Below are 17335 nucleotides of genomic sequence, written 5' to 3' on the forward strand. Positions count from 1 at the left end.
CAGCCTTGTTCTCTCAGTGGAGGGACAGCGATGCTAAAGGAAGTTAGTATGAGGGCCAGTCAGTAGGCCCAGCACCGAATGAGAATGCCCAGTTCCAGGGGGTCCCAAACATATACACTTCCATCTCAAAGCTGTTCTCTCTCCTGTCTAATGGGTATTTCATTTTCTGGGTCCTTGTTTGGAAAGGAAAAGGGGGTAACCCCAGGAAACACAGAACACTGTCTTTTTTGCTTACTGAAGATGTAGAACATGAACATGTTTTGTACATGTATATGTATAAATGGGAATATTTGTCATATGAATATTTTTGAGGTGGTGTGTGTGTGTGTGTGTGTGTGTGTGTCCCTGACTAAGAATTCAGACACTATACCATCTGCCGGTCTGCCGTACCCCGTGAAGGTTCAGCACAGAGAAGATTGTCACACTAAGCAGGTCTGGGTCCTTAGGAAGGGATGAAGCAACTCCCTTCCACCCAGGAGCACTTATGTCTTCTAGATACCTATGTCTTCTAGGGAGATTCAGGGCCTGCTAATACAGATGATCTGGTGCTCCTGTAGGATGCAGCTTTGGGGCTACATCCTTTGAGAGATAAGAGGTACTCACAGAGCCCCCACATGGCAGCATGTTGCCCAAGTCAGCTGGGCTGAGCACCATGGAAACCACTCTGACTCAAGGTAGTGAGATCAGGAGTCCTTCCCAAATCCTGCCAACTTCTAAGCAGGAAGTAGGAACATTTTGCTCTAATCCAGGAGAATATTTTAGTTTCAGTCAAATCAATTCACTCAAATAGACCTAAGGGGGGAAAAGTTAAAAAGAAAGAAGGATAATTTGTTCTAAAACTACAAGAAGCCAAGAGTAGTAGCACATGCCTTTAATCTCAACTACTTGTATGTGGAGATAGGATTGTAGTCTGAGGCTGAAGCTGTAGTCTGAGAACTAAAAGCAAACAGACCCAGGACATAGATCAAGTGGTAGAGTGCTTGCCTAGTGAATGTGAGATCCTGAGTTCAAAATCAGTACTGAAAAAAAAAGAAAGAAATAGAAACCCTTTGAACATAGCCTTCGATAGAAAGGGGGTGTCATTGCTTCATGCCCATAGCATGAAGCAGAAACTCTCAGGAGCCATGTCAGGATGGAGAGCTGGCCTTGGAGATCATTGACCCCAGAGAGGGACTCATCTCCTCCCTGCTCCTTTCTGAGTATTTTCTATGTCCCCTCCCTGCAGGTCAGCCTGCCATGTTTCTTCACCCTCCTAGAACAGCCATGTCTGCATCAATCTCAGCTTTTCCAGGGCACCCTCAGAGGGAGCAAGCCTAATTCAATGTCCACTGAGCAGCATCATGTATAGGAGGGCCAGGGGGAGCCACTTGGGCCTTGCTCTTTGCTTGTCATCAGTGGGTGGTCAATGAGCACCTACAATGTGCCAGATAGTGGTACAGCAGCTGAGAAGGAAGTAAGGAACCAAAGCCCTTGCCTCCGTGGATTTTGCCTCCTGGTAACAATCAGGCTGCCAGACTTGCACAGAGACATGGTGAAGACCCAGCAAATTGTGAGGCAAAGTGCAAGGGTATAGGGGGGGATAAAGTAGGTGACTCTGCTCAGTTGCTTCTGGAAGTTAGCAGTGGTGTCTGAGTTCTAGAGAATTCTGAATGTAATTGTATCATAATGGGTATCCATCACCATTGTTCTAAGATGTTTATCGAGATCCTCAGTCCTGAGGGACTGTACTCAGTGGGAAAGGAACCAAGTCAGGACAGGGAGATGACCACTACAAATGAGTCCCAGGGAAGCTTATTGTCTTTCTCCTGGCCAGTGATAGCAGCAGGAGGAGGTGGGGATCTTTACTGTCCCCCTCCAGCAGGTGTGGTAGCCCCAGCAGGATGTGCGTGCATGTGTGAGGAGCATTTATTCATACCACCAGTGCCTATGGAGCTCCTGCTTCATGCCACACTCTGTGTGCAAGATGGTAGTGATCCCTCCCCAGCGTACCTCACACTGACAGCAGCACAGACAAACCATAAAAGTTAGAAAAGAGAACAGCATTCTACTCTGAGGAAGAGAAGTGGAGCACCCATTCATAATGGTAGTTGGTAAAGACCTTGCTGAGCAGGGGCCGTTTAAACAGACCTTGAAGGTTGAGTAAAAGCCTTTTGTGCAGAAGTGGGATGGAAAACTGGAGACATATGTGAGAGAAATTGAAATAACTTAGGAAAGGTCAAGGTGAATCAACTTTTACCAGAGCACACTAAAAAGTGTCTGTCTGTTGGCCAGGCCCCAGTGGCTCACACCTATAATCCTAGCTACTCAGGAAGCTGAGATCTGAGGATGGAGGTTTGAAGCCTGGTAGGAAAGTCCATGAGACTTATCTCCAATGAACCACCCAAGAACCGGAAGTAGAGCTGTGGCTCAAAGTGGTAGAGCACTAGCCTTGAGAAAGAAAAGAAAAGAAAAAAACAGCTCAGGGACACTGCCCAGATCCTGAGTTAAAGCCCCCATGACCAAAAAAAAATCTATTTTTCTTTCAAATCTTTGCACATAATGCTGCAGATGCTATCACCAAATCTACCAACACTCCCCCACCGACCTCACCCCTCCACTGCCATGAGTCTCCCTTCACAAATTCACATGGAAATAAATATCTTCTCTTTTACCTATTTTTTTAAGTAGCACATCTTTGGGGTAAAGGTGCGACCATCCCCAAGAAGCATCTATTAGTGGCTGGAGAGAAATAGAAAGTAACATAAAGTCTATGCGGACATCCTGTTGAGATGCAGGAAGTAGATGCTATGCTCCATGTGGGCTCTGTCCCTACTGCATAGCTGTGCCGTTCTAATGCTAACGCAGCCACAGACAAGGTGAAAACAAGTAGATATTTCTGTGTTCTTAGTAAAACTTTATTTACAGGAGCAAGCAGCCCATGACCAGTGCACTGAATTCTGCCAAACCCTTTTTTCTATGAAGGAGATCACACTACATATACTAGTCTATAGTCTGGTTGTGTGTATAAGATGAGTGTGAGTGCATGTTGAGGGGAGAAGGGGAGGATGTGTGTGGGGTTGAGTGTGTGTGCACACCCATCAGTGTATGTCACACACACACACACACACACACCAGGCCTTGGGCCTCTTCCTACAGCAGTATTCAATTACTTGCTATCTTTTTTAAAGGCTGATTGTATCCATGGCTGGCTCTAATCCAACCTTTCTAACCAGTTCCTTTAGTGGTTGAATGGGCTGTTGTTTTCAGTTACAAGATGTGGAAGTGGACCAGAGAAAAGATGATTCTCTTAATAATTCTCTTAAAATTCTCTTAACTGTGGAGGGCTTAGATTTTATTTATCATTATCATCATGATTTAGTCATTTGGCTTTATCAATCTCAGCTGAGCTCTGGTTTAGCTGACTGAACACTTGGTTTTTGTCTTAATTCCATTTTTGCACACGTGTGCACACATGCATGTGTGTGCAGGTGGATGTGGGGGGGTTGTGCAAATGCAGGGGCTTGAACTCAGGGCCTTGCACTCTTTCTCAACTTTCTTGCTCACAACTGGCATTCTGCCACTTGAGCTTTTTTTTTGGCGATAGAGTCTCATGGACTTTTCTACTCAGGGTGGCTTTGAACATCATACCTTTGGGTATCTACCTCCTGAGCAGCTAGGATTACAGATGGGAGCCACCAGCACTCAGCTTCATTCTACCTCTTAATAGCTAAGTGGTTTGGAAGACTCCTTTAGCTTCTCTGGTCACTGTATTTCTTAAGTATAACCTGAAGCTGAGCATCTGGTCCTGCCTGCTGCAGAGGGTGTTGTAAAGTAACAGGTTATAAAGGGCCTTGAAAATGACAAGGCAATGTTCCCATGTAAGGCACTGCTGTCCACACCACCATCACTTGCGAGGGTGCTATGCTTGGGATGATACACCTGCCCCTCTGAAATGTGAGGAAATATACAATAGAGTTGGTAGCTGGGAATCATTGAGGTGGCCGGTGGTTTTCCAAGCCCCAAAATGTTCAGCCAAACAACTCAGCAGCTGCTTTTTATACCCATGTTGTATGCCAAATACAGCTGGCCCTGGTAGCAAGTTCTGTGCAAGCTGCTGGGGTGACAAGAGGACTGGATGATTGACACCATACTGTAGGAGTTTGGAACCCACTGGAGAGAAATGTACTTGCCCAGCTTCCCAAGACAACACGAGAGCTACTGTTGTCAGAGAGAAAAACAGATTTCTGCAGGAGAGAAGACACCATTGACGTTGGAAAGTATAGGACTTTGCCACACAGAGAAAAGGAAGATGGCATGTAAAGTTCTAGGGCAGTCATTCCCCACCGGGGGCCAGCACCAGTGTAGCAACATACCCCAAAGCATAGACATGTAAACAAGGCGGAAATTTTTTTTCTCCTAGTAAAAGATATCCAAAGGATCGGATAAGGGCCTGATGACATAGCTCTACTTAGGCCTTGTGTGTGTGTGTGTGTGTGTGTGTGTGTGTGTGTGTGTGTGTGTGTGTGTGTGTTCATGCTCATGCTAGACCATGGAGCCCTATCGTCAAAGTTACTTCAGAATCCAAAATGGCAACTGGGGCTCCAGCCATCACACTCGAGTTCTAGATTGCAGAAAAGATAAAGGAAGGGAAGAAAGAAGGGCCAATGAGCCTTCTTTCAACTGAGTCATCTTATGTAGCCATTCTAGAAGTTTCATATAAACCCAGTAAAGATATTTATAGAGGGTCGACCACATGTCAGACTTCAGAATGCAGCATAGAACAGAACAAAACTACCCTTCTAGAGCCTATATGGTAGTAGCAAGAGATAGAAAAAAGGTAAATATATAGCAATGAGAATATTAACTGCATTGGAGAGACATAGGCAAGAAGCAGAAGATAAATGCAGGAGAAAGGAATAGTAAGGGATGTTAAATAGCCACTCAGGAACAGATGACAGAGAAGAGACACTGAACTGAGTTCTGATGGAGGTGAGAGAAAGGTCTGTTCACATGGAGGGGGCTCTGTGCACAGGAGCTAATCTGTGTGAGGCCACATCACCAAAGGCATGGTGGCAGGTGGCCACAGGGGATGATGGGTGCAGAACCAGCAGCACCTTGCAGGCCTGAAAGGACTTTTTCTTCTCTGAAGGACTTGAAAGTTTGCTAGATTGTTTTCAGCAGACCTGATCTGACTTTTTTATGTCTCAGACCTAACTGGTTGCCCAGGGGGCTACAAAATGCAAACCTCACAGGTACCTCAAAGCTCTGGCTCCAATGAAGCCTCTGCTTATTTCGTAGGATGAAGTGGGGAAAGGGTATTAGGTGCCATGGGTAATTCTCATTAGCTGTGTGAGTTTGGCTCTCAGTTACTTAGTTGCTCTGAACTTAAAGATTTGGTCTACTAGGAGTTGATTTTTGAAGAAAAAAAAAGGACAGAGGAAAAAAGCAATGGTGACAGTTTGTGGTGTTTACTATTGTCACAGGAGTAAGCATTTGTTTTCTGGCTAGAGACACACTTTTGGAGAGAGGACGCATCTGATACAGGGGTCAGGGCTATGCTCAAAGAAGCCATGGTAAGTGTTCGTTGAGTGACAGTTCCCTCAGTCCACTAGAGTTCCATGACTCATCACGGGGACACCTAGAGAGCAGGGTGATCAGAAAAGCTCAGATGCAAGAGTAGCTGGATATGATTGTAGGGATTGTAGACTTGGTGTCCCAACCCCACCAGCAGGCCGATTGGCAGCTAAGTGACAGCGTCAAGCAGCAGCTGTTACCTGTACTAGTGTACAAGATTTCCAGGTGACAGTGACTGCCCTCAGCAAAATTCCTGCAGAGTTACTCATCTCAGAACTCTGATCCTTCCTATTGCTGCTCTGTCTTCGTTAGCTTGGCCTTCTGTAAGGGCTGCCAGCCACTTTGTGAGCCTGAATTCTCTAATCTTCTCTGTGGCCGCTTGCCACACACATACACACAGCATAGCCACTAGGATGCCAACCAAAGCCCGATAATGATGGCATGTCCCTAGTGCATGTGACTTCAACCAGTGTCCTGCCACAGACTAGGCCTGTTGGTGGCCTCTTAATTATCAGTGATCCTGGAACAGGAGGACTGAGAAAAGCAATGAAAGGTGGAAGCTGGCTTCCAGAGCTGCCCAGATTTCCCAGATGATGGGGAAGGAGGCCGTAGGATATCCTTCAGACACATGGCTGGTACTCCTAGTCCTTGAACAATGTCAGGTGGGGTGATGGCCAACACAGAAGAGATGGGCCAAGAGTGGGAGATGGTTAGGAACATCCAAAGTCTTCCTGATTGGAAAGACACATGAAGACCAGTGGCCCCATGGAAAAGTGCTGTGGCTCTGACCCACTCCAAGCTCTCGCCCATTGGGAAAGCCCTGGAAACTGTACTGGAGCCCCCACTGTGGGAAGGGGAATGGGTTTTATCACCTTCACCCTGGATTGGAGCCCAGTACCCAGATTTGTACACAAAAAGGATGTGACTGGACCTGCAGAGCAGATGCTAGCTCTACCTGTGGCCTCCAAAAGCAGAAAGCACCCACTTTCCAGCTGGAGGCCATGCTAAGGGAGGGGCAGTGATGGACAGAGGAATGGGCTCTGCCAGGCACTGGACTTTCCGGCCTATGATAGGAGCTTAGATGGTGGTTTCCTGCAGACCAAACAACCCTGCTCCCCCTAGGGGAACCAAGGCCAGCACTCTCTCTTCCTCTGCCTGTCATGGCAAAAAGGTGGAAGACTTCCTTCTACACATCCCCCAACCTTAAATTTCCAGCCCAGTTTACAGAAGTGTCCGGACCAGAGGGAACAGGACCAGCAACCCTGCGTCTCCATGGACTTCCCATAGAAATAAGCTGCTAGCGAGCTTTTCCTCTATGGTTCTGTAGTTGCTTATCTATCTTTCCAGAAAACCCACGGGAGTCATGTTTTGACCCGGGTTCCATCAAGAACGGCACACGAGTGGGGTCCGACCTGAAGCTGGGCTCTTCTATCACCTACTACTGCCACGCAGGCTACGAGGTTGAGGGCACCTCCACCCTGAGCTGCGTCCTGGGGCCGGATGGGAAGCCCGTGTGGAACAACCCACGTCCGCTCTGCACAGGTGGGGGAGGGGCCTGGTGAGGGAGCAATGCCGGGGCAGGTGGGGCTGCTGGCCAGAGGGAGGGGAAGTGGGATGTTGTTTCCAAAGGTGACGCAGGCCCACCAATCAGGGCCTGGCCAGTGTGGGCTTGCCGTGATGGGAGCCACCACTCCCTGGGAGCGGTCGTCCCTGTCATGTGTCACCTCTGCCGGTCGCATAGGGTGCCCACTCCCACTCAGGTCGATGCTTGCGTCCTCAATGGAAGCCTGCAGACACGCCTCCCCAGGAGCACACAGCAGGAGGGGGTCAGGGGTGGGCCTGGGGCTGGGCCTGCGGCTGTGGCATCCCTGAGACGTCAGCTCTGTAAAGGAAGTGCAGGGACTGGACTGATTCCAGTGGGCCTGGACAACAGGAGAGGGAATGAGTGTCAGAATCTCAGAAGCACGGGGACACCCCCCACCCCCACCAAATTTAAAAATAGGGTGGCCCCCAGCAAGTGAGCAAGAGGCTGGGCCTTGTGGCTCCCAGCACTGGAGGAAAATGACACCACCTTCCCAAGTGTCTATCAGCCAAGGGACAGCAGACAATTTCTAGGCCCACAGGAAAACAGAAAAGCCTTTGCCCCTGGAGACCCATGCCAGTGTTAAGGTATAAGGCAAAGGCCAACAGGTGCCCAGGAGGGTCCTGTCCAGGCCAGAGTGGATGGATATTCTTGGACAGGGCCCAGCAGTAACCTGACTCCCTTCTCTACATGCAAAACTGCCCAGCTCAGGCAGCCCCACCAGGACCAGAGGCTCAAGTGATGAGCAGATGTTAGCCGATGCAAGGTCACCTGACTCTTCTGCTTCTCTTTCAGCCCCCTGTGGAGGCCAGTATGTGGGTTCTGATGGTGTGGTCTTGTCTCCCAACTACCCCCAGAACTACACCAGTGGACAGTCCTGCTTGTACTTTGTCACTGTGCCCAAGGACTATGGTATGGTGTTTTTGTCTCTGTTATTAATGACTCTTCCTCCTCATTCCAAAATTCCAACTCTTTGGGTTCTTCTGCCATTGTGAGAAAGGGCAGAACAGCCTCCCAAGTCGGATGCCTGAGTGCTGGTGCTACCACACACAGGCTGCAGGAGGCATTTTTGACACAAGAGGGAAGAGGGCATACGTGGGCTGGGGGCTAGCAAGGGTGAGATCCAGGCATGCTGGGAACCCAGGAGCTGGTGGCCTGGGAGGGAATAAGTGGTTAGAAAGGAGAGGATGTGATGGAGCTGAGCCTGAAAGTGTGGGAGAAGGGAGAAGGGGGAATGCATCACTCCAGTATCTCCTCTGAGAACCCAGCCTTGCCCAGCAGCGACGGGGAACAGGCTACTTCCTTGTAAACACAGAGAAACCTCCAGATCCCAAGAGATCCAGGCATAAGAAAACAGAATTTTATCACCTACTTGGCAGTGGGGTTGTTCAAAAGTCCTGCCAGCCCTAGAAGCTGGTGACCAGGTGACAAGCCTGGCTTCTTTTCTTTCATGAGCTCCTAACAATCGTTTCAAAACATGATTGGTGTTGACAGTGGTTAAGGGCCACAGTGTGCCCTGACCATTTGGCAAAGCCGGCTGCCTATGCCCAAAGATAAGATGGGATGAACCCAGGGCAGGGCCTGATGCTTGAGTCATGTACCCAACATTTAGCTGCCACCCACCAGGGCCATGAGCTCTGCTTTGTCCTGGGGGCTACTGAGGCCTGAGGTATATTCCTGCCTCTCTGAACTCCCAGCATCACCCTCCCCCACAGCCCCCAAACCCACAACTGCCTCTGGTTGCCCCATCCCAACAGATCCACATCCCTGGCCCCATCTTCCACCCTGATACCACCACATTGTATCTCCTCCACAGTGGTGTTTGGTCAGTTTGCCTTCTTCCACACGGCCCTCAACGACGTGGTAGAAGTGCACGATGGCCACAGCCAGCACGCTCGGCTCCTCAGCTCACTCTCCGGCTCCCACACAGGTACCAGTGCTGGGTCAATGGGGGCATGAGGTAGGGTGGGCGTCCCACGTCGGACTCTAGGGACAGACCCCACTTAGCTGCAGGTGCACCTGCACTGTTTTGTTTGTGATATGCTGAGATGTCTCTACAACACAATGCCATGTATGAAAGGGGACCCTCCCCGCTCCATGCACACACACACACACACACTGGCTGTAGCATGCTCCTTTGGTTTATATGCAGACCCAACCTATTTGTTGGGGAGCAGGGTGTGCTGGTTGGTCCTGGAGCTTGATCTCAGGGCTTGGGTGCTTTCCCTGAGCTTTTTCACTCAACACTATTATTCTATCACTTGAGCCACAGCTCCACTTCTAACTTTTCGTAGGTTAATTGGCGATAAGAATCTCATAGTCTGCTGCTCAGGCTAGCTTCCAACTTCTATCCTCAGATCTCAGCCCCCTGAGGAGCTAGGATTTTAAGTGTCAGCCACTAGCACCCAGCTTTTTTTCTGATTATAAGCATGTTACATTTTCATTTTCTCTGTAGAAAATTTAAGGGCAAGAAACAATCATTGTAATGGAGAATTTAAATTAAAAACCACCCAGTAAGAACTACTAATAAAGTATAGTATATCTCCTTCCAATCATTATATCTACTTAGGTTTAATATTTTCTGTGTTTTATTGAATACAACAAGACATATATTTTTATGGAAGTATTCACTATGAACTTTTCTCTGCCACTGTATTTTTCTTGTGTAATAGGACGTTTAAATACTACTTAGTAGTCACTCATACATTTATTTCATATTGATGTAATGAATTTCCTATTGTTGAACATTTAGATGGTTTCTACATTTCGTACTGTTATGAATAGTAATTATGTTATATATATATATATATATGTATGCATATCTCTAACTGCAACCTCAGAATCTAGAAGCAGAATGGCCTAGTTAGATTTGTGAGATTGTTAAAGCTTTTTATACAGATTGTTAAATATCCCTTGAGACAGATCTTGCTTACCAAGAGCTAGTAAGTGGGCAAGCTATCTTCTCTCTCTCTCTCTCTCTCTATCTCTCTCTCTCTCTCTCTACACACACACACACACACAAATATATATATATATATATATATATATATATATATATATATATATATATACATACATACATCAGCCAGGCACTGGTGGCTCACACCTGTAATCCTAGCTACTCAGGATTTAAAGATCACACATGCAAGCAGGAGACTAGTATCTCCAATTTACTACCAAAAACCTGGAAGTAGAGGTGTGGCTCAAGTTGTAGAGCACCAGCCTGGAGTGAAAAAACTAAGAGACAGAGCCCAGGCCCTAAATTCAAGCCAAATTTTTTTTAAAAATCATCAATTTGAAAAGTGAAAATGGTTATCTCATTTTCTAATTTGCCCTTTTTATGGCCAGTTAGGTGATAACCTTTTGATAATGTGTTTCATGACCCATGCATTTTTTTTGCAAACTTGTGTCTATTTCTCTCAACTAGAGACCCATGTTACTATAAGCAATAATAATAAAAAGCTTTCCATCTAGATTATAGACTATAAAATGCCTTCTCCTCTAGTTTGTCATTGCCATTTAATTTTCTTCAGGGTTTGTTTTAATGTCAGAAAAATTAAATTTCCCATGGTATCAAAATCTATCTCTTTATAGTTTTCTCCTTTGCTTTATGCTGATCAAATAAATATTCCTCTATTTTCTCTTGCTTCTTTTTAGTTTCAGTGTTTTACAATAATACCTTTTGAATCTATTTTTATTTGTTCCCAAGACTAACCAATCACAGTGCATCAGTTGTCCCAGTAGATGTTGCAAAGTGACAGATTCACATATGCTAAATTTTGAGGACAGTCCAGGACTTTTTTCTAGACCTTTTAATCTATTTTCTCCAAGTATGTATTTATTCTTGTATAAGTTTTAGTTATTATAACACTATCGTCATATTTAATGTTATGCTAATTTTTATGCTCCTGATCTGTCAGTTCCTGTAGTTGTTCTTGATTTTGATTTTTGGCTATTTACTGCTTTACTTTTATATCCATATAAAATCTAGAGCCATTTTTGTCATTTTTAGAAATACATTGAAATTTCGACGGGAATTTCTTAAAACTTACAGACTCAACTGGAGATAACTCATATGCATGTATTAACACTTCTTTCTACCCAGGAATGTGGTGTGTCTCTCCATTTATGTAGCCCTTGAGAAGGAGCTATCATTTCATTTAAACAGCATTCACTTTTATTGATTTTATTTCTTCATATTTCATGCAGACTTTTCTAGTCATTTTTGTTGTTACTTTATTATAAATGAGTATTGTAACAACCAAACAAAAGTACACACAGGCACACATGCATACACATGCACATATCCACATACGCAAACATGCATGCACACTCTCATTTTATTTTCTAGATGTTCTTTGTTAGTAAATTCCAAGACTGACATTTTTGGTGTACTCATTTGCAAAGGCAGTGAACCCTTGCCAATAGCAGTAACTTGGCCTGTAGGCAAGAAGCAATGTTATTTGCAAATAAATTTCCTTCATTATTTTATTCCCTTCTCTTCAGTGGTTTCCCTTTTGCATCTTTACATGGCTACTGGTCTGTTTAGGTACATTATTTTAATTTGAATGTTGATATGTGGTCTTTTAGTAAGAAATTCATTCCAGAATTTAAGTTAGAACATGTAATTTCTATAACACACTATGATGATATTGTATTGCTTTAGAGGTGGCACCTCCTGCTTTCCTAATGTGTAATGTTGTGTGCATAGCTCTCCATTTTTCTCAGCTGTACCAAAGGTTTTGAGGGGTGTTGTTTGTATTTTCTAATTAAATCCTGAATTGATTTCCTCATTTCTCTCCTCCTTTGTGTCTTCAAATGACTTTGATCTTTTTGCTTTAACTTCATAAACGGAGAGCTTTGTTAGTCATTTTCCCAGTATAATAAGAGTATATTGGTAGCAATGTATGAAATTCGAACTTCATGCCATAATAGGCTTTGGTATGTGCTGTTTTTGAAGTGTTCCATGCTATTCTTTTCACCTGAGGTGATTAATAATGTCACTCCCACACACAACTCCAATTTTGTCCTTATTGCATTAATTTTATGTTCATTTTATGTTCATTCACCACATGGTTAGAGACTGTTGCCTATAACATTTCTTCTTTGGTCTTCTCATTTACACCTCAAAATGCACCAAGGACATTGTTTGTTTGTTTTTTTAATTCTGTGAGTACTTGAGCAAAATGTATGCATTCTGTAGTAGAGGCCAGTTAGTAAAACAGACATGCTCAGGCTTTGCAGTCCCACTGATTGGACTCATCTCTATTCGCTCACTTGCTGGATTCCTGGGTGACTGTGAACACAGTTCTTAACCTGTCTGAATTCCAATTCCCTCATCTGGAAACTCAGAGAATAAGAGTTTTCCCTTCTAGAGTTATTGATAGGAGCAAATGAACTTTCAAATAGCTATTAGAAACTCTTACTCAGTTTGTTATTCAAATCCCCATCTATTAGGAATTCTTCCTAAATAATATTTCTGTACCACCATCTACACATATACTCCAGCAAGGGTATAAATCAGTCTAAGATGGTTTTCAAAACTGGTGGATGGATAGATTAATAGATAGATAGGTAGATACATACATACATACACACACACACACACACACACACACACACACACACAGAAGTGCAAGTACAGGTACATGATCTATATGTTAAAAAATAGGTACATATGGGTATACCCATATATAGATAGGGTTTTATAAGACCAATAGAAACAAAAAAGAGAAGAAAGGGAAGAAAGTAGGAAGGAAAAAAGACACAACCTAAGACATCAGTGTCAACATATTCTGAGTATCTTACCACTCACTTGAAGAAGACAGATGTGAAACCACACCTAAAGCCATAGTGAACCATGTCCTTGTCCCCCATTCAAGTACTAACCAAGCCAGATCCTGCTTAGCTTCCAAGATCAGATGAGATGAGGTTCATTCACAATAGTGTGGCTATAGATGATCCATGTGCCTGTCTCTAAGATGTGTTGGGGTTAAGGAAAACACTTGGGAACCCTCTTGAGCCTTTTCATTTACTTTCCTATCTGATATATCAGTGGTTAAGAATGTTGTGTTATATCAGTGGTTAACAATTGTGTTATTTTGTTGTCCGAGGTATTGCTAACCATTTCCATATCTGTGTTTACCTAATCTGTCTTTCCTCACTTTCTCCTAGTCTTTTTCTTTTGAGAGTTTTCTTTTTGAGTTTGACCAGTGAGCTATTTGGGCTGGTAGATGTCAGCTTGCTTTGCTCTTTATGGAGGTTAACATTGCTGTGTTGCTTCTATCTCCTCACCTTTCCTTTCCTGTCTGCCCATCTCACTAGTTCCCAAATTCTTGTTTATCTTTTTAGGGTTTTGGTGCTAATGGCCTTCAGAATTATCTTTAAGTCATGAACTTCTTCCCCAAAGAATAGCTTTGACATCTTCATTTTGCTGTTTAACTCATTAGCAATACTAGGGGTATAACCATCTTTTCTGGTTGAATTTATTGCTGCTACTTCTTCATTTCCTACTTTATTTTTTTGATTAGGGATTGTAACTGCAGTACCTTTTGTCACCTTGCTCTTGACATATCACATAAATGACACCGCTATTGCAAATCAAACTATGGGTCACATACTTTGTCTTTTCAAAATTTCAATAACTGTTTCACTTTATTCCAATCTTTAATATGACAAACCCATTGGAGGCCATCCTGATTCCTTGCACATATAAGTAGCCTGTGCTTTTCTGTCCCACTGAATTTCAGATTTTCTTTATTTTTGAAATAGCCAACTAGGATGTGCCTTGGTGGTAAGAGCTGGGTCTCATGTCACTCAGCATCTCTCTTGGCAAGCTGCTTCACACTGAACCTAAAGTCTTAGCAAAGGAATCTCTCTACTTAGAGTCTTTGATTTTCCTTTGGTCTCTGGAATTCCTGACATGTGCCTTTTAGGTTTCTCTCATTGCTTCCATGTGGCATGTCATTTCTTTTGCTGTTTTGATTTTTTTATCCACTTTCTGGGCATTCTAGAAGAATTCCCCAAATTTCTATTAAATTGCTTTAGAATCCACAAGCAGCAATTCATATTTCTCATCCTTATAGAGCATTTTAAATCTCAGATCCTTCCTTTATGATGCTAGATTTAACCTGGTGACAATCATGATTAAAAACCTTCAAGCCAGGGGTCCTTGGCTCATTCCTGAAATCCTAGATACACAGGAGGTTGAAACCTGAGGGTTGAGATTCAAAGTGGGTGTGTGACTCAAGTGGTTTAGTACCAGCCTTAAGCAAACAAGCTAAGAAACAGTGCCCAGGCCCTGAGTTCAATCCCCAGTTTCAAGGAAGGAAGGAAGGGAGAGAGGAAGGGAAGAAGAGAGAGAGAGAGAAACAGAGAGGGAGGGAGAGAGAAAGAAAGAAAGAGAAAGAAGGGAAGGAAAGAAATGAAAAGAAAGAGAAAGAAAGAAAAAGGAAGAATGGAAGGAAGAAAGAAAGGAAGGAATGAAGGAAAGAAAGAAAAGAAAGAAAATGAGGAAGGAAGGTAAACCTATGCAGATTTTCACCTGATTTTTGTTGTAGTTCACATAAAAATATTTTCTTTGGCTTCTCAGGGTACTCTCTCTCCTTAGAACTTTGAGATCATTCTTATGTCCAGTGAATTTGTTCTGTGTTTTTTTCCTGGAGAGAGAGGCCTGCATGGGCTCTGTGAGTAGTGCTGAAGTGATCACCTGTCAGCCCAAATGATGGGATGTCAGGAAAGTGACACTTCACTGTACTCAGCTCCATGGAGAGGAAGGGCTAGGAGAGTATTGGTAATGAAGGGGACTTTGCCTTCCTGAAATTCTTTGTGCTTTAATATCCAGAAGTTAGCTAGGGTAGTATCTCACAACCCAGACCAGCCACCTGGACCACATGTAAATCTAAGTGTGTTCTCAACTTCCTATAGCTAACTGGTAGCAATATGTGGTCATTCCTAGAAATATCAGTGCACCTACCAGTGGCTCCTTGGTGGGTCTAAACTCCAGCCCCCCAGCTCCCACGGGGATGCAGCCTCTCTCTCTTCATCCCTACTTTTATTCTGAGGATGAAATCTGCATCCACTCTCAGAGGCCACTCCTAGCCACCATATTCTCCCTGGGCTTCCATAGCCAGGGGACGAAGAGCAGGATGGGCTTCATGGCTATGGGTGCAGTTGGCGCTGTCTTCCCCTCATTCATCCATACTATCCCTAGCAGACCTCCTCCTGTACCTTCTGTTGCAAAGGCTCCCTGCCTCTTCCAGCTGCCCATGCCCATCCAGGTTTCTCTCCAGTTGGTATGTTCTTGCTTAGGTGAGAATACCGCTCATGTGGCTGAGACAATCCAACCTAATTACCAGCATGCCCTTTTATTCTCAAAGGGGTCCTCCTGTGAGCAATAAATTATAATACATTCTGCTTACTGTCATTTTCCCAGGAAGCCTGGGAAGGGCCAGTTTCTCTTGCCAGTGATCACATCACCCTCCTTCCCCAAGGCTGAGGTATTCTATTAACTTATTTTTACTCTAATATTAGTTTTCTGGCATAAGTAGACCACCAGTCAGTGTGGTGACAGCCCTTCTCTCCATCCCTGGGGGTCTACACATCTTGAGCAACTCCTTTCTTTCCAGAAAGTCATGTAATCTTCCCGAACCTTCCAGTCTTGCTCTGGGAAATGTGGGTGCTGAACCCTGCCACACCACCCTCACAGTGACTACAGGCCCAGGGAAGACCTCTGTAGAATTGAAACTATAAGGTGCTGTGAAAATGTGATGGTTTGATGCAAGTCCGGACATATAGAAGGAAGGAATTACTCTGTGAGCACTGGCTGCCTGTCCTTCCCAGCCAGGATTTTATCTTCTGGTCTCACTGTCCCCTCTTTACCCCTTACCTTGGCAGGAGAGTCACTGCCCCTGGCCACCTCCAATCAAGTTCTCATTAAGTTCAGTGCCAAAGGCCAAGCACCAGCCCGAGGCTTCCATTTTGTCTACCAAGGTATGTAGGACGTGGGTACTAGAGGCTCAAAGGCCAGCTCAGTTCTTCAGTGACTCCATGACTCAGGAAACAAGGGGTCTAAGTCATCTAAGTCTTTTTCTCAAGGTATTTGGGAGTGGTTGTTAGTGCATGAGAAAACACCCTGATATTCAATTGAATTTTATACATTTGCTTACTCAACAGACATTTCTTAAACCAAATTCTGTGTTGAATGAGGAAGGAAGCCCATATGGGAAGCAAATTCCTCCTCTCTTCCTCCTTACCCCACCCTGACCATCCATCATCTGGTACAGTCCATATGACAACTAGGGACGCCCATTCACTCTTAAATGGACTGTTTTTCTCACGGAGTTTAGTTTTGTCTGTAAAGCAAAATAAAGATGGCATATATATATATAGCACAGGCTCTTCTGGCAGATAGACATCAGCTGCTCCATGTCTTGGGGCCCCAAATTGTTCATATATGAAATAAAAATACCATTCATGCATCATTGGTAGGATTAAAAGAAGAGTTCACAGAGTAGTTAGTATCAAGTAGCTAATAATCAATCTTTATCCCCATCCTTTATTGACCCAGAAGAGCAAAGTCTTGGAACATCACGGTATCTACCTGCAGGCTCCAACTTCCCCTTATCCAAGAGAATTGGGCCCACGTTCCAAGCATTGCGTACCTAACTACATATAAGAAAATGGATGGGCCTCACCCTGCAGAGCATCACTCCTACCCTGAGAGAAAGTGCTCTGTGTTTCCAGGGGGCTGGGACTGCCTTTGTATCAGTCCTGTCCTGTGTATCCCTGGGCCAGTTTTTCCAGGGGTGAGGCCTGCTCTCAGTGCCCTTGTCCTCCGCAGCGGTGCCCCGAACCAGTGCCACACAGTGCAGCTCAGTGCCGGAACCCCGCTATGGCAAAAGGCTGGGCAGTGATTTCTCCGTGGGGGCCATCGTTCGTTTTGAATGCAACTCCGGCTATGCCCTGCAGGGGTCCCCAGAAATTGAGTGCCTCCCTGTGCCTGGGGCATTGGCCCAGTGGAATGTCTCAGCACCAACTTGTGTGGGTGAGAACCTGGACTACCAGGACTGAGGAAGGGAGGGAATGGAAGGAGGGAGGGAGAGAAGGAGCGAGGGAGGGAGGGAGGGCTGCAAGCAGGAGAGACAATCAGTCAGCACAAATGGCCCCAGGTACATAGCAGCTCCTCCCAGCCCATGATGC

At 44.9% G+C, this 17335-nt stretch overlaps 1 protein-coding gene across 1 annotated transcript in view; it reads left to right on the plus strand.

The window, feature by feature from the left end:
* The window catches only part of Csmd2 (CUB and Sushi multiple domains 2), a 522404-nt gene that overhangs the window by 423535 nt on the left and 81534 nt on the right, over nucleotides 1–17335 (plus strand). The window contains exons 30-34 of the mRNA XM_013020489.1: nucleotides 6901–7095; nucleotides 7931–8047; nucleotides 8952–9065; nucleotides 16031–16126; nucleotides 16977–17180. Of these exons, the coding sequence (XP_012875943.1) occupies nucleotides 6901–7095; nucleotides 7931–8047; nucleotides 8952–9065; nucleotides 16031–16126; nucleotides 16977–17180 (726 nt within the window). The remainder of the gene's footprint in view (nucleotides 1–6900; nucleotides 7096–7930; nucleotides 8048–8951; nucleotides 9066–16030; nucleotides 16127–16976; nucleotides 17181–17335) is intronic.

Source organism: Dipodomys ordii, unplaced genomic scaffold, assembly GCF_000151885.1.
Source record: "Dipodomys ordii isolate 6190 unplaced genomic scaffold, Dord_2.0 Scaffold51, whole genome shotgun sequence".
Classification (NCBI taxonomy): domain Eukaryota; kingdom Metazoa; phylum Chordata; class Mammalia; order Rodentia; family Heteromyidae; genus Dipodomys; species Dipodomys ordii.